General features: G+C 38.0%; 1 protein-coding gene and 1 long non-coding RNA gene across 2 annotated transcripts in view; one reads left to right on the forward strand and one right to left on the reverse strand.

Moving 5' to 3' along the window:
* Positions 1–23,475, reverse strand: part of LOC131761208 (uncharacterized) — a 112,995-nt gene that overhangs the window by 15,717 nt on the left and 73,803 nt on the right. The window lies entirely within an intron of this gene.
* Positions 16,184–23,475, forward strand: part of LOC131761192 (phospholipid-transporting ATPase FetA-like) — a 66,890-nt gene continuing 59,598 nt past the window's right edge. Inside the window, exons 1-2 of the mRNA XM_067039643.1 lie at positions 16,184–16,252; positions 21,410–21,487. Coding sequence (XP_066895744.1) covers positions 21,445–21,487 — 43 coding nt within the window. The 5' untranslated portion in view covers positions 16,184–16,252; positions 21,410–21,444. The remainder of the gene's footprint in view (positions 16,253–21,409; positions 21,488–23,475) is intronic.

Consider the following 23,475-nt stretch of genomic DNA (forward strand, 5'->3'; position numbering starts at 1 on the left):
TTCGTTTTTCTCTTTCTGAGTTACTTCACTCTGTATGACAGTCTCTAGGTCTATCCATGTCTCTACAAATGACCCAATTCTGTTCCTTTTTATGGCTGAGTAATATTCCATAGTATATATGTACTACATGTTCTTTATTCATTCGTCTGTCGATGGGCCTTTATTTATTTATGTTTTTAATAAATAAATTTATTTATTTATTTTTGGCTGTGTTGGGTCTTCATTGCTGTGCACAGGCTTTTCTCTAGTTGCAGTGAGCTGGGGCTACTCTTCATTGTGGTGCATGGGTTTCTCACTGCAGTGGCTTCTCTTGCTGTGGAGCACAGGCTCTAGGGGCGTGGGCTTCAGTAGTTGTGGCACGTGGGCTCAGTAGTTGTGGCTCACGGGCTCTAGAGCACAGGCTCAGTAGTTGTGGCACACGGGCTTAGTTGTTCCATGGCATGTGGGTACTTCCCGGACCAGGGATCGAACCCGTGTCCCCTGCATTGGCAGGCGGATTCCTAACCACTTTGCCACCAGGGAAGTCCTCGATGGGCCTTTAGGTTGTTTCCATGGCCTGACTATTATAAATAGTGCTGCAGTGAACACTGGGGTGCATGTGTCTTTTTGAGTTATGGCTTTCTCCGGGTATATACCCAGTAGTGGGATTGCTGGGTCATATGGTAATTCTATTTTTAGTTTTTTAAGGAACCTCTGTACTGTTCTCCATAGTAGCTATATCAATTTACATTCCCACCAACAGTGCAAGAGGGTTCCCTTTTCTCCACACCCTCTCCAGCATTGATTGTTTGTATATTTTTTGATGATGGCCATTCTGAACAGTGTGAGGTGACACCTCAGTGTAGTTTTGATTTGCATTTCTCTAATAATTATTGATGTTGAGTAAAACAAAACAAAACAAACAAAACACCATGTAGATGGATGTTCATTGCAGCATTCTTTATAGCCCCAAAAAAGTCAGGCAGTAAAGAAATGGTTAAATAAATTATATCTACTTTAGAATTAAGTAGATATATGTTTATTTTCATGGCAAGGTTTCTAAGACTTACTGCTGAGTGAAAGAAGTAAATTACAGAATAATAATATATGATCCCATTTGCGAAAAAATAATTCCAAAACTATGTACTGTATTTGTATAAATGTGTGTAAATGCAGAGGAAAAGGTATGGAAAGATGAATACCAAACCATTAACAGTAATTGCCTCTGGAAGGGAGAGTGGGATGCAGTGGTGGATATTGTGAAAAGGGAGTTTAATGTTTTACTTTATACACCTCTGTCTTGTGTGAATTTTTAAAAACGAGAATGTACTAATGTATTATTTGTGGAAAAGAACTTTTTTAAAGAGAAGAAAATAACCTGAAATATGTCATGGCCCCTTACTTCTACATAAAGACAGGGTAATCTAATTCTCACTGTGTGTAGAGCCTCAGTCCCTAGGCTTTTTGGAAGGTATGCAAAGGGAAAGAAAATATGATTCCCATCCTTCAACATTATAGACTAACAAAGAGTTAAGATTCCCAGTGAGTGGAATGGCAAAAGGACAAAACTACATAAACATCATGGGGAAATAAATTATTTTTTTCAGATAACAAAATGTATTTTCTAATCAGCAATATTTCTATTTTAGATGAAACACTTTCTAACCTTAGCAGCTTAAAATAGCAAGCATTTATTACCTCACAGTTTCTGAGAGTTAGGAATCCAGAAAAAACTGAGCTGAGTGGTTCAGGCTCACAATCTCTCATGAGGTTTTAGGCAGGGGTTGTAGTCATGTGAAGGCTAGAGCTGGAAGACCCCCTTCCAACATGGCTCACTCAGCTGGCTGTTAGCAGGTGGCCTCAGTTTCTCACCACATGGGCCTTTCCATAGGCTGCTTGAACATCCTCATGACATGGAAGCTCCCTTCTCCCAGAGCCAGTAATAAAAGAGAGAGAACAAGGAGGAAGCAGCAGTGCTTTGTATGACCTAGGCTCAAAGTCACTTGCCACCATATTCTCTTTGTTAGAAGAGTCACTGAGTCTAGCCCATGCTGAAGCTCCACTTCTTGAAGAGAGGAGTACCAAAGAATTTGTGGATGTATTTTAAAACCAAAGTACTGGTGATATTTGAATTCTTACATTTTATTTTGTGTAATTTTCTTTCTTTTTACTTCTTGCTCTTGTTATGTCTGCCTGTATTATCCCTTGAATTCTTCTAATTCGTTGCGTCTGGTCTTCTTTGGAGCTATAAACCAGTCATTCTCCATATTACAATTGTGTGTAAAATAAGTAAAAAATAGATTATAAAGGCCTAAGAAACTTCTGTAAGTGAAATACTTAACTTTAGTGCATAGATTTCACGTTGCTACCTTGGCTGTTCATTGGTTACTTGTTGCTTATCGCCGGCTATCTGCCAAATATGAACTTTACGGGTGAGGGGTTGTTATAATACAGAGTGACTGCACATTAGGTAACACAGAATAGAAGAGGGCTTCCTCTCTCTCTCTTTTTTTTTTTTCCTCTCTCTTTATATCTTATTTCTCACAGCTTTTCTCCCACATTTTTCCTGGTACTCCTGGTTATCCCCTAATCGTTGGTATACATTTTGATATCAATCATAATACGGTGGTTAAAAGCACAGGCTTTGCAGCTCTATTTACGATAGCCAGGACATGGAAGCAACCTAAGTGTCCATCAACGGATGAATGGATAAAGAAGATGTGGCACATATATACAATGGAATATTACTCAGCCATAAAAAGAAATGAAACTGAGTTATTTGTAATGAGGTGGATAGACCTGGAGTCTGTCATACAGAGTGAAGTAAGTCAGAAGGAGAAAAACAAAATACTGTATGCTAACACATATATATGGAATCTAAGAAAAAAAATGTGAAGAGATTAGTGGTAGGACGGGAATAAAACACAGACCTACTAGAACATGGACTTGAGGATATGGGGAGGGCGAAGGGTAAGCTGTGATGAAGTGAGAGAGTGGCATGGACATATATACACTACCAAATGTAAATTAGGTAGCTAGTGGGAAGCTGCCTCGTAGCACAGGGAGATCACCTCTGTGCTTTGTGACCACCTAGAGGGGTGGGATAGGGAGGATGGGAGGGAGGGTGACGCAAGAGGGAAGAGATATGGGAACATATGTATATGTATAACTGATTCACTTTGTTGTAAAGCAGAAACTAACACACCATTGTAAAACAGTTGTACTCCAATAAAGATGTTAAAAATAAAAAAAAAAAAAAGCACAGGCTCTGAAATCAGACTACCTGTGTTCCATACTGGCTTTTGCCACTTATTAGCTGCGTGATGTTGGGCAAGTTACTTAGCCTTTCTGTGCCTTAGTTTTATCACCTGTAATATGGAAATAATAATACAGTGGTATACAAATCCTAAGGTTATTTTAAAGGTTAAATGAAAAAAGATATGTAAGTGCTGACAACACAGTGAGCTGTGAATTAATGTTACCTCTTTGATTATTAAATTTAATAATAGAGTTCTCCTGTTGCCTACATAAGTAAAATGCCTAAGCTTTTAGTTCACAGACAGTTGTCATTAGTTTTGGCTGCCCAGTGGCCAGCATGCCTTTAATATGTTTGCTTTCATTCTCAATTAAGTCCTTAAGGAGTTTCAAATTCAAACACCTTTGGCATGAGCTAAACCCAACATAATTAGGAAACTAAATCTGCTACTAAAAAAGTCACAGATCCAAAGCTACTTATGTATAATATTTCATTTCCCATGCCACTGTCTTCTCTCTGAGCATAACTACTTGAGGGTTTGCCACGCTGTTACTATGAGCCCAACCAAGTACTAAAGATAGAAGTACTAGTACAGGCCTTGTAAGCAGGTATTTAGGAAAGTGAATACCAGTATCATGACGCTGGTATTCCAGGGACACAGTTCCCATTGTGATCTGTGGATGGTGACCACTAAAGATATGCAGTGTACAACCTGGATGGCCACATGTGGTGGCTCAGGCAAGATAGCCGAGGATATTAGACCTTCGTTTTCTTGAACAAATGGGAGACACTGTACAGAGCAAAAAGAATCCCTGTGGTTAAAAGTGGAGAATTCAGCCAAAGGATGGGAATGGGCCTTCTGACTCCAGGGGTTAGAATCAAAAGGCATGATTCCCAGGTCTGTTTTTCTCCACTTACTATTTCTCAGATCCTTAGTTTTCTCAACTGTAAATGGGTAATTATCTTTCCCTATATCTCAATCTTAATGAGTTGATTTTTATAAACCATAAAACCTAAACAAATGCAAATGATGAGATTCTCTGTTATTTCTTGTTATAGTGTTTGTGCTAAGGAAAAACAAAGTCTTCAAAAGGTTTGTGATCTGTGGTTTATTCATGGTTCACAGATTTAAAGGAGTTTTTTAAAGAGCACTGATTAATCTAGCTCTGATGGTCAGATGCAAAGAGCATTACTTAATGTTCTGTATAAAGAATGAGGAGGGTTTATGAGAGTATGAAATGAAGAGAGATGGAACAGGTGGGGGAGAAAAGTATAACAGTTAAGAAATTTTTACTCCCTTAGTTACTGCTGTAGTGAATTAAATCTTTTCCTACTAAAATAAAAGATCCAGCAGGTTTAAAGCTATAAAATGAAGTTTAATGAATTGTATAACTATAAAATTCTGAAATCCATGGGTTGGTAAGACCAAATATATCTATTAAGAAAATTTTTTTTTCAATTTCTTGGTCATCCCTTTGAGAGAGCCAACTACTAAGAAAACTGCTTGACCTCCAAAAGATCAAAACAAGGAAATCTTTTTTTAAAAATTTATTTTATTGAAGTATAGTTGATTTATAATGTTGTGTTAGTTTCTGGTATACAGCAAAGTGATTCAGTTATACATATATTTACTAGTTTGCATCTGTTAATCCCAAACTCCCAACCCATCCCTCCCCACACCCCGTCGCCATTGGAAACTACAAGTCTGTTCTCTATGTCTGTGAGTCTGTTTCTGTTTTGTAGATATATTCATTTGTGTCACATTTTAGAGTCCACATATAACTGATATCATGTGGTATTTGTCTTTCTCTGTCTGACTTCACTTAGTATGATAATCTCTAGGTCCATCCCTGTTGCTGCAAATGGCATTATTTCATTTTTTTTTAGGGCTGAGTAATATTTGATTGTATATATATACCACATCTTCTTTATCCATTCATCTGTCGATGGACATTTAGGTTGCTTCCATGTCTTGGCTATTGTAAATAGTGCTGCTATGAACATAGGGGTGCATGTATCTTTTTGAATTATAGTTTTGTCCGGATATATGCCCAGGAGTGGGATTGCTGGATCATATGGCAACTCTATTTTTAGTTTTTTGAGGAACCTCCATATGGTTTTCCATAGTGACTGCACCAATTTACTTTCCCACCAGATTCCCTTTTCTCCACACCCTCTCCAGCATTTGTTATTTGTAGATTTTGTGATGATAGTTATTCTGACTGGTGTGAGGTGATACCTCATTGTAGTTTTGATTTGCATTTCTCTAGTAATTAGCAATGTTGAGCATCTTTTCATGTGCCTCTTGGCCATCTGTATGTCTTCTTTGGAGAAATGTCTATTTAGGTTTTCTGCCCATTTTTTGATTGGGTTGTTTGTTTGTTATTGAGTTGTATGAGCCGTTCAAACAAGGAAATCTTGAGTAACAATAAAATCCTGGGACCACAGAGGTCTATGCACAATTACTAAGCTTTGACACCTTATTTACTTTTCTGCTTATCTTTTCCCTTTGTATCTATCATTTTTAAAAATTTTCAAATTATATCCGTAAAGTTTTTCATAACTAGATACAATTATTCATAAGTAATAAATTTTTAATTAATATGACATACCTTTGATTTAAAAGGTTATGTGTTTATCAAGGGAAAAAATGATTTGAATCTGTTTATACCAAGACTTTCACTGCTACCGTAAGACAAATGCCACTTTCCCCATTAAGCTTTTCTTGACTTCTCTACGTACAATAACTCTTCCCTCAGAACCATTTTGGCGTTTTGTTTACTATCCCTCCCCTATTTTTATCATTTTTGCATTATATCTGTTTGTATCATTAGATCTAATTATCTTCCCCATTCACACTCTGAATCATTTATGTATTTCACTATAACATGTACATGATTGGTTCTTTTTTTTGGTTCTTTTTTTGTCCCCAGCTTTATTGAGATATCATTGACATTTAACACTGTATAAGTTTAAGGTGTACAGTGTGATTATTTGATATACATATGTAAATTGCATATAAATTTGATTTGTTTGAATTATGAAATTTTATGTATTCAGCCTATGGTTAATTGCCTTTAAGAGCCTTCTCTTTGTAAACTACATTTTGTTTGGATCCTACCCATTTCCCTCTCTGTTCCATTGTCTTTTTCATCTTTCACCTGAAGTTTGTAGGAAGTAAATGGTGACTGAGAGGTCAGTTGTTCCTCCACCTTCATCTCTAAGATCTTGGAGATAGGAAATTAGATTTATGACTGCGAATTAACTGGTAACATCAACACAAATCAAGGCAAAGCTACCCAACAATCACCCATAAAAGTCCGGCTGGACAGATTAAGAGTTGCCTAAATATATTTGTCTAAAGAATATTCATAGAAGTGCTATTGGTTAACAAAGACAACATAGGGAGAGTAAGAAGCATACTTTGGTTGTGCCTGTGCAAGTACTGTCCAAGGGAGAGCTTGTAGCCCACAAACTTGAACATTCCTCTCTCTGCATTGTGGCCTGATGTTATTAAATGTTTAAAACACACAATTTAATTTCCTTACCTCTAATTCCGTGTTGATCAAGAAAACTTCTGATTTTGATTGTTTTCTCATATACGTGTTTTTCCAAGGAGAAAATGTCTGAATGTGCCAAAGTAAATATTACAGTCACTGGGGCAGTTAACCTATTTCATTGCAAATAATCATCTGCCATTCTGGTTTTACATTAGCCTCTAAAACCTTATTAATGTTAATGTGAATTATGGATTCAGTCTCCATGAGCAGCCAAAACCAAATTCCTGAGTCTAAAAACTGAAGTCCAGATCCTGGACTTTAGTAAATCCACCAAGATAAATTCCACTTTGTTGATTTTTACCTCATATATAAAAACTGTCAAACGTAACGCCTTCTCCCCATCCCCATTACAAATGCCTTAACTCATCTATTCATTATTTTTCCTCTGTATTACAAATAGTAGCGTCTTATCTCATTTCCTGGCCATCAGTCAAGCTAGACTCCATTCTGATGCTGTATCTTTCTGAATCACAAGTCTGATCATGTTAACTCACCTTTTAAAGTATTCAGTGGCATTCTGCAGTGTACCTCACTCCATGCCATTTCGTATGTTGTTCCTCACCCCTGCCTGGAAAACTCTGTCTACCATGTTCACTAAGCTAACTTATATTTATGCTTGAAAACTCACCTCAGGATGTGCTCCAAGAATTATTACCAGATACGTACAATCTGTTTTAGATGTTCCACTTTTGCACATCCAGAACACACTGTCCTTACCTCTGTCATACTACCCACCACACTATATAGCAATTTCTTCTTGTATGTCTCCCCTACTATCACTTCAAGGCAGTAATAGGGATAGTGTATGATCCTTTTCTGCATTCCCTAGCCCTAGGGTAATACTTGACACACTTGATTAAAGAATTAGTGAACCTCTCTATAACCTTATTCACTTCATTTAAACTTCAAGTTTCTGCAGTCTCCTTTCATTTCCCCCAATCTGTATTTTCTTTTTGATCTTTGACCATTCATCCCTAGCCACTTTTGTTCCCACTTTGAACTTGTCATGCTCTTCCTCTGCTTCTTCAGAGCTTTATGGCCAACCAACCATCATGTGTGTGTATGGACGTGCATGCATCCATTCATGAATGAGATTGTCAGGTGTCACTAAATTTGTGAATATCATTGTAGTGTGTAATTCTTCCCATAGAATAAAATATAATTGAATAAAAATAAATTAATATAAAATAAAATACAACTGAAAAGGTAAGTAACCTCTGGGTCTTAAATGAAAATTACTACATAAATGATAGCTAATAGACACACACAAAAAGATCAGCCTCTTTGAGATGCAAATTCTAGGCAGTCAGCTAGGCTCACTCACTATCTTACTGAGTACTGAACACTAACTTCACAGAGCACCCAATTCAGATTTATGCTTCCATAAAATCACTCTACAGTGTGAGCTTTCAATGTTGCTCATGAAGGCTGACTTTACACAACTATTAAACCTGAGAATACCAGGTTTACAGAACTACTTTTATATGCTAGGCTTGATGATGTATTAAAGCAAATATAAATTGGGGTTTTTTGCCCTCAGAAAGTATACAAGTGTTTCCTTTTATTCAAAAAACTCATGAAATTATACCTTCTCTAGGAAACCCTGATTGGAAAAGGTAGTGAATGAGTGCTCTCTTTACAGATACATTTTTAAATTATTTATTCAAGTTCAAAAAAGTTCTATTGGTTGTGATTACATTGAATTTATGGCTTAATCTGGTGGACAGTTTATTTTTGCAATGTTGAGTCTCCCTATTCAGGAACATGATATTTCTCTGTTAATTCAGGTCTTCTTCTGTGGCCATCTGTAAAACTTTGTGGCTTTTTGTATAGATCTATACATTTATTGTTAGGCATATTTCTAGATGTTTTAAATCTTGTTGCTATTTAAATGGCACTTTTTCCATTTTTTTTTCCAACTGCTTTCTATAAGTATCTAGAAAGGCTGTTTAGTTGTAAATTTATTTTGTAACTAGGCACCTTACTGAAATCTTGTTATTTCTAATAACAAGAATGATTCCAAGACTGGAAGGGGCAGTAGAAATTATCTTGTCCAACCTTCTCATGTATAGATGAGAAGACTGAGACTCAGAGTAGTCTTAACAGGGTTGAATTAGAATCTTAGATCTCCTGAGTCTCTAATCATTGTGTTTTACAAAATATCATATTGTTGTGAAGAGGTGAGAGAGTGAGACTGAGACAACAAACTGCCAAGGTCGGGCCTCTCAAATCTATATCCTGATGTAGTCATCACCAATCCAGGGTTTACAAATTTGGTTCAATTTACAGCTTGTCCTAGGAGTGACCAGGTCCCAGAGGATCAGTTCACTCTTTTCTTTCTGGAAAGAACAATTTATCAACAAAACAGCTAATTTAGAAGTTTTACCATGGGAATTCTTGTAATGTTCAGGGCGTTGCCTTCTAGTGGTCACCTCTACCCAGGAAACCAAATATGGGATCCCAGAATTACAACAAAGAGAACTGGATGTAGCTGTGTGGTATTTACATTAAGATATGGTATTCTGATAGTGTGATAGTCTGTTCTGTTCTAGTGATATTTCTTTCCAAGTAACTCTGATAGGCATTATAATCATAGAAACTTTTCCCCAGGCAGTGGTTGAAATAGTGATAAATGTTTCAGTCTTTTCTGTTCTAAAAACTGTCACTTCTTCACTCTGTCATGACCAGCATGTTGGTTTTAATAAGTAGAGCTTCTCTTAGGTTAGTTCTATTTTAACTTCATGCCTCCCTTTCTAGAGAGGGACCTAAGCTCCATGCTGAGATTTATTTAGGCTGTACTTTAATCTTATCAGCACATTTTAAAATCATCTCTTAAGCAGATTACTTCAGAGAACATTTCCACAGATGGTTAAACATTCATGAATGTTGAATTCTTGTTAACTTTCTTTCAAGGGCATGGGTGAGCTTGTTTAAAATCTGGCTTGCAAAGTCTACTATATATGTCTTTTTGGAGCCTGTAGCTTCCTTATCAAGCACCACACAGCTTCCTGAGATCAACGGTACAACTGACCACTAAGCATAACCCAGAAGTCCATCAGAAGTTACTGAAATTCAGGGTTGTCAGGATTCTCTGTTAATTAGAGTTGCTGAGGAAACCTGTAAGAATAAATAATTGTGCCCACCTGCTCAGTCTGTTGTTAGAACTGCAATGAGCAGAACTTTACTCTTGCTTTAGACAACATTTGTCTGGGTATGCCCAACCAGTTCGGCTAGCACATGATTTGGATTTGTTGGACTGGAATTGAAATATGTAGAGTAAGGTTATTGTAAATCTCTGAGAGATAAAATAGAGAATTGAAATCCCTAAAAGGGTTTGAGGTTGAATAAGATTGCAGTGAAGTGCATTTAAGAATCAGGGCAGGGCTTCCCTGGTGGCGCAGTGGTTGAGAATCCGCCTGCCGATGCAGGAGACACGGGTTCGTGCCCTGGTCCGGGAAGATCCCACATGCCGCGGAGCAACTAAGCCCGTGAGCCATGGCCGCTAGGCCTGCGCGTCCGGAGCCTGTGCTCCGCAATGGGAGAGGCCACAACAGTGAGAGGCCCGCATACCGGAAAAAAAAAAAAAAAAAAAAAAAAAAAGAATCAGGGCAAGACAGGGAGATCAGCTCAGTGCTTTGTCTCCGCCTAGAGGGGTGGGATACAGAGGGTGGGAAGGAGATGCAAGAGGGAGGAGATATGGGGATATATGTATATGTATAGTTGATTCACTTTGTTATACATTAGAAACTAACACACCATTGTAAAGCAATTATACTCCAATAAAGATGTTTAAAAAATAAAAAGAAAAAGAATCAGGGCAAGGAGCAAAGCTAAGATGTCTGAGATCTGTGCTGAAAAACAAGTAAGGTGCTCATAATTCATTTTATTGGTTGCTGCTCAGGTAGTAGGTGGATCAGCCAGATTTCAGGGCTCAGGACCCTGGGGGACAGCACCCAGTACATTTGACCACATTACCACATGATGGAAGGTGATGATGAGTGAAGAGTAATATATAAGGTAGCACACTCAAGGTCTGGATGCTTGTTCATGTCAGTGCTCACCAAATAGGAAAAGATAAAGGTAGAATTTAGGCAGGCCCTACTGTTGGTGCTTGCTTGCCTTCAGGGCTTATAGAAGTCAGGAGAAATTTAATGAATAAAGGAATTCATAAATAGGGCTGTCTGAAAATGTAGAGGCTGTCTTGAGAGACAGTGATTTCTTCTTCACCGGAAGTATTTAAGCAAGGTGGCCAGGGTTGCTGAACACAGGGAATGACTGCTCTGGGTGGGAGGATGGACCATATATCTCCCAGTGCTTTTCCAATTGTGAAATTCTGTAATTTTCAGAATCAGAGTGACCCTGAGAGGCCATGCAAGATCCAGGATGGCTCCCAGCCCAGATATTCCTGGTGGGAGTGGAAGGCAATGTGATTCTTTTCACTTGGGTTTAGTTTAATTGAGTCTGATCCCTCTGTGACTCTCCTTAGACCCAATTAAACCCCATATGATGTGAGAAAACCTCTTGACAACTGTAGTTGGCATTGTGATCCAGGGATGTTCCCAGTTTAGTCTCAAAGCCAGGTTTTCCTGGGGACATATGGGGAGTGGGAACCTCATACTGGAGTGACTTAAATTCCCACAGTTTGTTGACCTGGTAGCATTAGAAATGTTCTGCCTTCTGCTGTGAAGTAGAATAATGGAGCACAGACCACCAGCAGGGAAGTGACATGTGGGGCCCGAAAATCCCTTACAGTTTAGATTTGACATTATGTTAGTCACAGACGCTCCCCACTTTTTTGGCTGCCATATTTATATCTAATGAAGTAGGGCAGCTAAGGGGAATGTGTCTTTGGATTGGTTTTAACTGTGAGATGTACAGATCCTGGAACTGACTTTAAACACCACCAGATAAAGTGTTTGTATTCTTTATGGCAATTGTCTTGATGAAGTTATCAGCTGGAGACATCTTGTAACATGTATTTTTTCAGAAAGGTTTTCCATGGTCTGATATTCTTAATGAACTCACCTGTTGCTGGTCTTTATTCCTTTTTTAAGTTCAAAAAAATTTTTTTTAACTGATCTGCTACTTAGAAGCCAGGCCCGGTGCTAGGGCTTTAGAGGATACAGAAATTAATCAGGCATTTCACACTTACCAATCTGATAGAGAAGATGAAATTCAAAACGATAATTATATACAATGGAGAAAAGACAGCCTCTTCAATAAGTGGTGCTGGGAAAACTGGACAGCTACATGTAAAAGAATGAAATTAGAACACTCCCTAACACCATACACAAAAATAAACTCTAAATGGACTAAAGACCTAAATGTAAGGCCAGACACTATAAAACTCTTAGAGGAAAACATAGGCAGAACACTCTATGACCTAAATCACAGCAAGATTCTTTTTGACCCACCTCCTAGAGAAATGGAAATAAACAAATGGGACCTAATAAAACTTAAAAGCTTTTGCACAGCAAAGGAAACCATAAACAAGATGAAAAGACAACCCTCAGATTGGGAGAAAATATTTGCAAATGAAGCAACTGACAAAGGATTAACCTCCAAAACTTACAAGCAGCTCATGCAACTCAGTATCAAAAATACAAACAACCCAATCCAAAAATGGGTGAAGACCTAAATAGACAGTCTACAATAGACAATCTACAAACAATAAATGCTGGAGAGGGTGTGGAGAAAAGGGAACCCTCTTGCACTGTTGGTGGGAATGTAAATTGATACAGCCACTATGGAGAACAGTATGGAGGTTCCTTAAAAGACTAAAAATAGAACTACCATACCACCCAGCAATCCCACTACTGGGCATATACCCTGAGAAAACCATAATTCAAAAAGAGTCATGTACCACAATGTTCATTGTAGCTCTATTTACAATAGCCAGGACATGGAAGCAACCTAAGTGTCCATTGACAGATGAATGGATAAAGAAGATGTGGGACATATATACAGTGGAATATTACTCAGCCATAAGAAGAAACGAAATTGAGTTTTTTATAGTGAGGTGGATGGACCTACAGTCTGTCATACAGAGTGAAGTAAGTCAGAAGGAGAAAAACAAATACCATATGCTAACACATATATATGGAATCTAAAAATAATTTTAAATTTTAAAATGGTTATGAAGAACCCAGGGGCAGGACAGGAATAAAGACGCAGACATAGAGAATGGACTTGAGGACACGGGGAGGGGGAAGGGTAAGCTGGGACAAAGTGAGAGAGTGGCATGGACTTATAAATACTACCAAATGTAAAATAGATAGCTAGTTGGAAGCAGCTACATAGCACAGGGAGATCAGCTCGGTGCTTTGTGACCACCTAGACGGGTGGGAGGGAGACTCAAGAGGGAGGAGATATGGGGGTATATGTATATGTATAGGTGATTCACTTTGTTATAAAGCAGAAACTAACACACCATTGTAAAGCAGTTACACTCCAATAAAGATGTGCGCCACTGGTGGCGCAGTGGTTGGGAGTCCTCCTGCCGATGCTGGGGGCGCGGGTTCGTGCCCCGGTCCAGGAGGAACCCACATGCCGCGGAGCGGCTGGGCCCGTGGGCCATGGCCACTGGCCCTGCGCGTCCGGAGCCTGTGCTCCGTAACGGGAGAGGCCACGGCAGTGAGAGGCCCGCATACCGCAAAACAAAACAAAACAAAAAAGATGTTAAAAAAATAAAAGATTATTATAACACAGAAAAACTATTAGTTTTAGGAAAATAATATCAACCAAATGGTATGGGAGTTGGGATGGGGGAAAGATTATTTCTGGATTGGGGGAACAGAGAAACTTCATTGAAAAGTTCATGGGATTTGAGCAGGCCTTTGTAAAATAACCTTTGAAAGATTTTGACTGATATAGAGCAGGGCATTACCCTTGGAAGGAACAGTGTGAGCAATGGCATAGATGCAGGAAAGCATGGGCCATATAAAGGGAAAAGTACATAGGCCAGTTTGAATAAAGGTAAATAGTGGAAGAGAAAGATGAGAGAACAGTTCAAATTAGAGCATCTTGAATGTGTGGCTGATAATATATCTGAACTTCATTCACTAACCCATGGGAAGGCATCGAAGGTTTTTGAGCTGCTGAGAAGTCATTATCAGTGTTCTGCTCTAGGGCAGCAGTGGATACTTTATAAAAGTTGGAAGCAAATAACAGGATATTGAATCCAGGAGGAAGGTATAAAGAATCTGATGATATTAGTGGGATTAGAAAGGAGGTAGTAGCTTCAAGAGACCCTCAAATGTAATATATAGAACCTGAGAGGTGATCAGAGAAGGAATAGATGGTAACTCTTAAATTTTATGAACGAGTTACAGAATAATAAGGCAGAGGATCAGATATGCTTAAAATCAGGGAAGGTAAGAAATGTCATTTTGGAACATGTTTATCTTGAGATGAGGGTCAGCACCTAAGATGAAATGTCCAACAGTTTAAGTTTGGGACTAGAGATAGTTTTAGGAGCCAGGGCTAGAGTTTCAGTGAGAGGATATATCATAACTCAGGGAAAGCACACACAGAAAACAGGGATAAGAACAACGCCTTGGGGGAAGAGCACCTATTATGTGCAAGGCATTGTAAAAAAAAAAAAAGCTTGATATACTTTATATAATCCTTGCAACCAAGGTGAAGTGATTATCTTCATGTGAGAGATAAGGAGAAGTTCAGAGTGATTATCTCATTAGACCAAGGTCATACATTTGACAGTGTTGGTTGGCTCCAGGGTTTAGAGTTAGGTCAGCCGAAATTTACTACATCACACTGCAGAGCTGTCAGAGGCAGGAGGAGGAAAACCAGGAGAATTAATTGTCATGAAAACAAGGGAGGAGAAGACTAAGTGTCTTAATAAACTATGGGGTGACTGTGGGAATAGAAAAGATGGAGGTGAAGCGGTGAAATATCTTCAGTGGTTCCCAGAAGTTCCAGCTTTTGTTGGGAATTTGTGCCAAGACCACATAGATGCCAATCTTAGGTACATTGAGAGAGGCTGTTTAAGGACTTTGAACTGCACCTGGCCTGGCTGGAGGTTGAGTTCCATCTACAAATGTACATTTTAACTTGCTCAAATAAGCACTTACCCCACAAGCACCAGCTGATCTTCCAACTTGGTTTTTAGCAGGAGAGACTACTTTTTCAATTTAGAATATAGGAAAATCCCAGATAAAATCAGAGTTATTCAAGTTGAAGGAGAGGGAGTACCCTTTTCCTCCTCCTTGCTCCCCTCTACCCTTAATCCTCTTCAGAAAAGGGTTCTGAAACCTCCTTGCTGTACATAATAGTATTTGAAAAAACCCTGCTTTGCATTAAATTTGGGGGGTGTGACAAAGGGAAGTGACAGGTATTGCCCTTTATTATATATGAGAAAAGCTAGAGAACTGAAGGAAAGAGTCATTTGCTTTAGGTACAAATAATTTAGGAATCCAGCTGAGAATAGAACAGGAGTTTTCAAACTCCCCAACAGTCAGCAGTCTTTCTATTATCTCACTCTTGTCCCCAGTTTTAAAACAAATAAAATTTGTTTAAAATAGAACATACCACTTGATTTCTAAGATTCCATTCAAAAGATATTTGTTAACTACATATACGTGCAAAACAGTTAAGACCCGCTTAATAAACACTGACTCATTTTTATAGACTAAAAGGAAGGGAAAATAAACTGTCCCAAAGCATCAGTATTATGCTACCAAATAAGGAGCTTTCTCTGTGAGACTGCAAAATTACAAGCACCAGAAGGAGATTGTGTGGACTCCAATATTTGTTCAGACCCAATTTAAAGCTCTAGGCAGAAAAGAGGGGTTTTGTAGCACACAGTAGCTTTACAAAGCCTGCCTTATAGGCTGAGCAAGTAACTCCTGGGGAAGACTATGAGTTTGAAAATGAAAGTAGTGGCTAAGAAACTATAGTGTTTTGCAGGGTTTTTTCTACTCCATTTTGTGTTTGAAGTTGGTTTTATATTCACCTTCAGCTACTTGCTTTAAACCACTTGAAACCAAATCCAAGTTAATTGAAAGGTTATGAGGGGTCCATGAACCTCCTTTGGAAGAAGCAGTTTGCAAACAAGGGTTTTGAAACTCTCTTCATTTTCCCTATCTAGAGGAAACAGAATTTCAAAATCCACAAAAAAAGAATTTGGCAAGTTCCCAGAAGCCAGGAATCAGATGTAGGAAGCTGAAGGAGATCTAGTCATCTAAATGGCTTCATAGACTAGTAGATGTTTCAACGTCTTCCTACCCCTCCCAGAGTTGTTTTTTTTTTTTTTAACATCTTTCCAGAGTTTTAAAGTTACTAAGTTTAGAAGATCTTTGTTTTCCTAGGGCATTTTCCAGTCAGAAAGAATTTATGGTTGAAATAAGGAGGAGATAAGACAAGGAACTGTAACTGAGAAGAGAGGTGTAGTGTGTAGTACTGGCAGTTTTCAGGCTGTGCCGTTTAAAAGCATTTCAGGGTAAGGCTTGCTTTTTATTTTTTAATTTATTTTTTTTAGTATATGTGCTTCTGTTGCATTTTTTTTAAAAAAGAAAAAATTAAAAAGAAAACTTTTGTTACCTTTGCTAGATTCATGGGGTAGGAATTGGGATGGAGGAACATTGATTTCTGGAGTAACTGGGGATTTGTGCATCGGATATAATAGCTAACGCAGAAAAACCTTAATGGAGTAGACTGGAAGCTTTCACGATTTTACACAACTGTTTTGGGGAAAACATAGTTCTTATTTTAGTCAGGGGATGATGGGCACATCTCCTTCTATGTCAGAGTCCTTTCCTCAGATTCCCAAAAGCATTCAAGTCAACCAGGGGTTTGTTCCTTTGTTGGTAAAGAACTCTACTCTCTGGAAGACAGATTTGTTCATTGAAAGCCAATAATGACTTGCGTGCATGCAGTCTATGATATTATAGTACTAAGAGTCATTGGCTATTCTTGTATCACAAATATGCCATTGCTAGACTGCATTGTGTTTTAGTTTATATAGTTTTCAGACTGAGCTAAATATATAAAGACTTTCTCTAATACTTTGTACTTAGTAAATTTTCCAGTTTTTTGTATATAAGTGTGGGGAGGGTACAGGATGCTGGCAGCACAGAATCACAGCTGTGGCTTGGGGGAACTTGAGGTTGGTTTGCAATGTGGTACCAATCGGAACTCTATAGGCTTAAATATCAGTAGACCAGTACTCCACCCTCAACCCCAAGTTTTAGTAAGGTCACTTTTGTTTCTATGTTATGTGACTCAGTTCAAGGTCTAGGCAGCTTGGAGATTATCAGCTCAAGGTGAGACCTCTTATTTCTACCTTTAGATTCTCATGTCTAAGTGAAAGAGCTTTAGTTTCTATAACCATGTCTTATAGGGGCTGGTGTTATTTCTTGACTTCTCCTTGATGACTCATTTATGACTCTAGTGTTTTTCAATCTTCTTTTTAAAATGTTATGATCCTCCCCCCAAATTTTTAGTAATTATAGAGGGAAAAATAGTAAGTTTACAGTGGAGAGTTCTGGCAGACACCATCTTAGCCAAGTGTTCTAGGTTCACATCACTAGGAGTACATATGACAGCATGTATCCCCTGATATGATGCAATGAGAAGGGCACATCAAACTCAAATTGAGTCACCTTCTACAAAACAACTGGCCAATACCCTTCAAAACTCTCAAGATTATGAAAAACAAGGAAAGAATGAGCAACAGTCACATATTGAAGGAGACGTACAACTAAATGTCATGTGGGATCCTGGATTAGATCCTGGAACAACAACAACAAAAGACATTAGTGGAAAGAATTGGTAAAAAATAAATATTTTCTGTACTTTAGTTAATAGTATTATACCAAGGTTAATTTCTTAGTTTGTTAATTGTTTAATCGTTATGTAAGATATTAACATAAGAAGGTGGGTAGAGAGTGTATGGAAATTCTCTATACTATTTTTGTGACTCTTCTGTAAGTTTAAAATTATCTCAAAATAAAAAAAAAATTTTCATGTAGTAACCTGAATTGGACCAACTCCTTTAGTAAGTGTTAGTTAAAAATTACTCTCTGAGGACTTCCCTGGTGGCGCAGTGGTTAAGAATCCGCCTGCCAGTGCAGGGGACACGGGTTAGATCCTTGGTCCTGGAGGATCACACATGCCACGGAGCAACTAAGCCCGTGTGCCACAACTACTGAAGCCCGCATACCTAGAGCCCATGCTCTGCAACAAGAGAAGCCACCACAATGAGAAGCCCGCACACCACAAAGAAGAGTAGCCCCCACTCAGTGAAACTAGAGAAAGCCTGCGCACAGCAATGAAGACCCAACGCAGCTGAAAACACTAAAATAAAATTATTTTTAAAAATAAAAATAAAAATTACTCTCCAGAGTAATTATTCTTCCTCATAGGAAGAGTATTTCCTATCTGGTATGTTCACTTTAATTTTTTAGTTCTTTTGTTATTATCATATATTGAATAGATATAAGGTTTATCACAAATGTGTAAGTTGTAAAGAGTAACACCATGAGCACAAATGTAGCTTGAAGCACTCCGTATGCTTTTTCCATCCCATCCCCTTCCCTCTCCCTAACCTCTATGCTGAATTTGGTATTTTTCATTCCCTTGTTTCTCTTTATAGGTTTACCTTGAAAGTATTTATCCCTGATGATATAGTTTTACATGATCTTTAACTTTACATAAGTGGAATAATATTTTATGTATTCTTTTGCAATTTGTTTTTTCCCTAAATATTATATTCCTGAGATTTAACAATGTTAATATGTATAACTTAGCTCACTCATTTTCACTACTATGTGGCTTTCCATTTTATGAACATACCACAAGTTACTTCTCTATTCTATCATTAATAGCCATTTGGTTGGTTTCCCAGTTTTGCTGTTATGAGCAGTGCTATTGCACACATCTTCGTATGTGACATATTATGACAGTTTCCCTAGGGTATATAAATAAGATGGACTAGCTGGGTTATAGGGTAAATCCTCCATCAACTTTATTAGATAAGGCCAAATTGTTTTCCAGAGTGGTTTGTCCAATTTTTAATACCACCAACAGTATGTAAATGTTCCAGTGGTTCCATCTCTAACACAATATTATTAGACTTAAATTTTTTTTTTACTAATCTGGTAGGCGTGTATATTAAAATTTTAAAACATTGCCATTTGTTGATTGACTACTTTGTGTCAAGTACTGTGGCAGATGTTTTCATACATTATTTAATTTAATCCTCTCACAGCTCTTCTTAGCTCCCTAATGGAAACTAATGTTGTACTTAGTTTGTAATACGTAATTACCTCTAAACCTCTCTGGCAAATTTATTCCTTATCAGATCTTTCTCCATCTTGTATCTGCTAAATTTATTTTCTGTTTCTTAAAAAAAAATTATTCTCACTTTAGAAGAAATTTAAGGCATGAAGTGGTTAATAACTTGCCCCAAGTCACATTGTCATTAATTAGTAGCAAACTTTGAAATGAAACCTAGTTCTCTAGCTCCTAATCCTTTTTTTTTTACTCCATGTCTTCCCTTTTCCCTCCCACATCACATTTCTTCTTCCCTTCCCTCACATTCTCCTACTCCTCTGAGTTTAACAGCTTAAATGTATTTTCCAGTTGGCGGCTATGTAATGTGATGTGCGTACAGAGAGCGTCACAAGATTGGGTGAGTGCCTGGTTCCAGCTAAATAGTCATTACTCAGGCCCCTGGCTGGCTGTTAAGTGTCACAACCATTTCAAATTCCAAGCTGTGCTGCTTGTGTGCATTTGGCCAGGCTACCCTCTCAAAGCTGTCGATGGCCCTGCAGGGGTTGGAGAGAATCCAAAACTTTAGGACCTCCCATCCTTGGCTCTCCTTTCTCAGCAGTAGGAACCCCAAGCCTACTGTGGGGGTCCCTGAGAATTCTCAGGCAACTGAAGGTAGGACTGGGTGCCTAGAGAGTGGTGCTATTAGAACTGCTCACGTTCGTTAGGAACACACAGATTCTGTTGACAGAAGAAACAGACCTTAGGTTGGGGTACAAAACTTGCAGCACAAGTGAATTTTTTCAGCCTACACAATATTTAATTTTACTTTTTAAAAAATATGGATGGCTTTTACAGGAAGCATGCACTCACCAATTGGTCACAATACCCAGCACTTCATTTCTTGTTGTTTTACACCTAACTGCTATTAACTCCCTGGCTCCTAAAGTTATTTGATGCAACTCTGCCTAGATTATTGAAATATGAATTGTATCCTTAATGAGGTCACTTGGGACTCACTGAGGGCAGAACTGGAAGATGCATTCTCATTCCAAAGTTATCACATTTGCCCAGGTAATTTTTTTTTTTCTGACAGCCAAACATCCCTTGACTGTAAACACTCTTTTACTTAGACTTAACACTCCCCCCAAAATTATGGATTTTTGTCCCATCTAATCTTGTTTGGGATAATTAAGATGAAAATACATGTAGGGACTTCCCTGGTGGCGCAGTGGTTGAGAGTCTGCCTGCCAATGCAGGGGACACGGGTTTGAGCCCTGGAAAGGGAGGATCCCACATGCCGCGGAGCAACTAAGCCCCGTGCGCCACAACTACTGAGCCTGCGCTCTAGAGCCCGAGAACCACAACTACCGAAGTCCCCGCACCTAGAGCCCGTGCTCCGCAACAAGAGAAGCCACCGCAACGAGAAACCGGCGCACCGCAACGAAGAATAGCCCCCCAACTCACCGCAACTAGAGAAAGCCCGCAAGAAGCAACGAAGACCCAAAGCAGCCAAAAATAAATAATTAAAAAAAAAAAAAAAAAGAAAATACATGTAATATTTTCTAGTCTTGGCTTATGCACACTTAGTGACTTAGGAGACCTGAAAGAAATTAATTAATTAAAATAAACATACTTTATTGGCCTTTTTTAAATTGGGTTAAGGATGGAGAGATAGAAGGGTTTTCTGTGTAGCATACTCATGGGGTTTGATAAAGCATAATTTTCAAAAGGTTAAAAAACATGACTCTCATGTAAATATAAAATGGACAGGTGTCACAGATTTTTTTAAACTCATTAATTAATGAGGGAACCAGTAAGATGTTAAGACCAGTTCAAATAAAAATTTAGGAGCTGTGTATATATAGGCAATTTCATTTTTTAAAAAGTTAAGATTTCTCAATTATATACAAAACTATTTAAAGTCCTAAAGTATATTAATCATAACCTTTGGAGTTATCTTTTCCACCAGAGAGAAAATATTTATATCTATATTAGATGAAAATCTACAAGTTAACTGCTGCCCTATGGGGTTATAGAATAGTCCAACAGAAAACTAATCAAAGGTGTAAGCCCAGAACTTCACTAAAAGATCACCCAATGATTTATTTTTCCTGTTTCCAAGTTTCAGCTAATTTTTCTGACAGAATATAGTTATCAGCTTAGATTTGGTTGCCAGGAAGTGGAATCTATTTCCCAAATTTTGAAAATATAACTTTATGATAAGGAGGTACGAAATGAATTCTAAAATTTAGCATATGTATTTTAGAGGTAGATTTATTTTTGATTTCAGAGATGAAGTTCCAAGTTTCTTAAACATTCATTTAAGTAAAATAGTATCGGCAATGAGAAATTCTCATTCTAAATTTTTTCATTTCCTTTACAGAAATCCCAGGGAATTTTAACTGGAACTACTCTGCAATGTCTGTATTTGAAAAGGAAAGTGAGGACAAACAAAATGGAGGTAGGTGAACTCTAAGTCTGTATGTCATTATTGTTGCCTCTAAAAAGTGCACACATGCACGCACATGTGTGTGCACTTGCACGTATGACAGATAAATAGACTGGCCAACTTACCAAACTACCATTATAGTAAACTGACCAGAAAAGGAAATATACTTTGCAGAAGTAAATACTTTGTACTTACAATTACAAGCTCCCTTGTTCTGTCATTTGAGAATTCTAATTTGAGTAGTTATATTGCTCATCTTTTGTTCTTTTATCTGTACTCTTATTTTATTTTGTACTTTTATTTGGAAGTTCATCGGGAAAGCATGTGTTCCTTTTCCTCTCCCCATCCTTCACAACTGCCTCCTGCTAAAAAAGAAGTGGTTAATGTGAAAAGCAGTTGCTGAGGCTAATTAAGTCATCTTTTGCAGACTTTCTGCAGACAGAGCAAGTGGATCTGGTGTTAGAGAGGATTTCTGTATCACTTCCGTGCTTTCCTGTGGTGGTTCAAAGTACTAAAAGGAGCTGGGGTAATCACACCCAAGCCACCTTTAAGAATGAAGCTGCCTGACATGAAAAAAGAAATCTTTTTCTAACATAAAATTTTGAGAAAGCAAGCCAGACTGTAGTTCTATATTTAGGCTTCCTTTTGAGGAGTGGAGAAGGTGCAGAGAATGAAATTAGGTCACTGATTTAAGGCCACACTATACCTTCTTTACTTTCTGTCATTATGCAGTTGTCTGATTCCTGGAAGGAGCCCATTCCAAGGGCACAGGCCCTGATTCTAGGAAGAGGAAGTCAGGGAGCTCCCAACAGAAGGAAAAAGCAAGAAGTCCTCTCCTACTCTCAGAACTGCTGAAAGAGAGAGGGTTGAGGAAAACAGACTAACTGACCAATTTCCCCTGCATCTTCTTATGAACAGAGAATATGGAAGACAGTGTAAATCAGTGAAGCGAGAACACACCCTCACACCATACACAACAATAAACTCCAAATGGCTTAAAGACTTAAATATAAGACATGACACCATAAAATTCCTCGAAGAGAACATATGCAAAACATTTCTCTGACATAAATCGTAACAATGTTTTCTTAGGTCAGTCTCCCAAGGCAATAGAAATAAAAGCAAAAATAAACAAATGGTACCTAATCAAACTTATAAGCTTTTGCACAGCAAAGGAAACCATTAACAAAATGAAAAGACAACCTACAGACTGGGAGAAAATATTTGCAAACGATGTGACCAACAAGGGCTTAATTTCCAAAATATACAAACAGCTTATACAATTCAATAACAACAACAAAAAAAAACCCCAAACAACCCAATCAAAAAGTGGGCAGAAGGTCTAAATAGACATTTCTCCAGAGAAGACGTGCAGATGGCCAGTAGGCACATGAAAAAGATGCTCAGCATCTCTAATTATTAGAGAAATGCAAATCAAAACTACAGTGAGGTACCACCTCACACCGGTCAGAATGGCCATCATCAAAAAATATACAGATAACAAATGCTGGAGAGGGTGTGAAGAAAAGGGAGCCGTCCAACACTGGTAAAAATGTAAATTGGTGCAGCCGCTGTGGAAAACCAGTATGGAGGTTCCTCAAATAATTAAAAATTGAGCTACCATATGATCCAACAATCCCACTCCTGGGCATATATCCAGACAAATCTATAATTCAAAAAGATACATGGACCCCTATGTTCATAGCAGCACTATTTACAATAGCCAAGACATGGAAGCAACCTAAACATCCATTGACAGATGAATGGATAAAGAAGATATAGATATATATACACACACAATGGAGCCATAAAAAAGAATGAAATAATGCCATTTGCAGCAACATGGATGGACCTAGACATTATCATACTAAGTAAAGTAAGTCAGACAGAAAGACAAACATCATATGATATCATTTATATGTGGAATCTAAAAAAATGATAGAAATGAACTTATTTACAAAACGGAACCAAACACAAACATAGAAAACAAATTTATGGTA

The sequence above is a fragment of the Kogia breviceps genome, chromosome 8 (assembly GCF_026419965.1).
Source record: "Kogia breviceps isolate mKogBre1 chromosome 8, mKogBre1 haplotype 1, whole genome shotgun sequence".
Lineage (NCBI taxonomy): Eukaryota > Metazoa > Chordata > Mammalia > Artiodactyla > Physeteridae > Kogia > Kogia breviceps.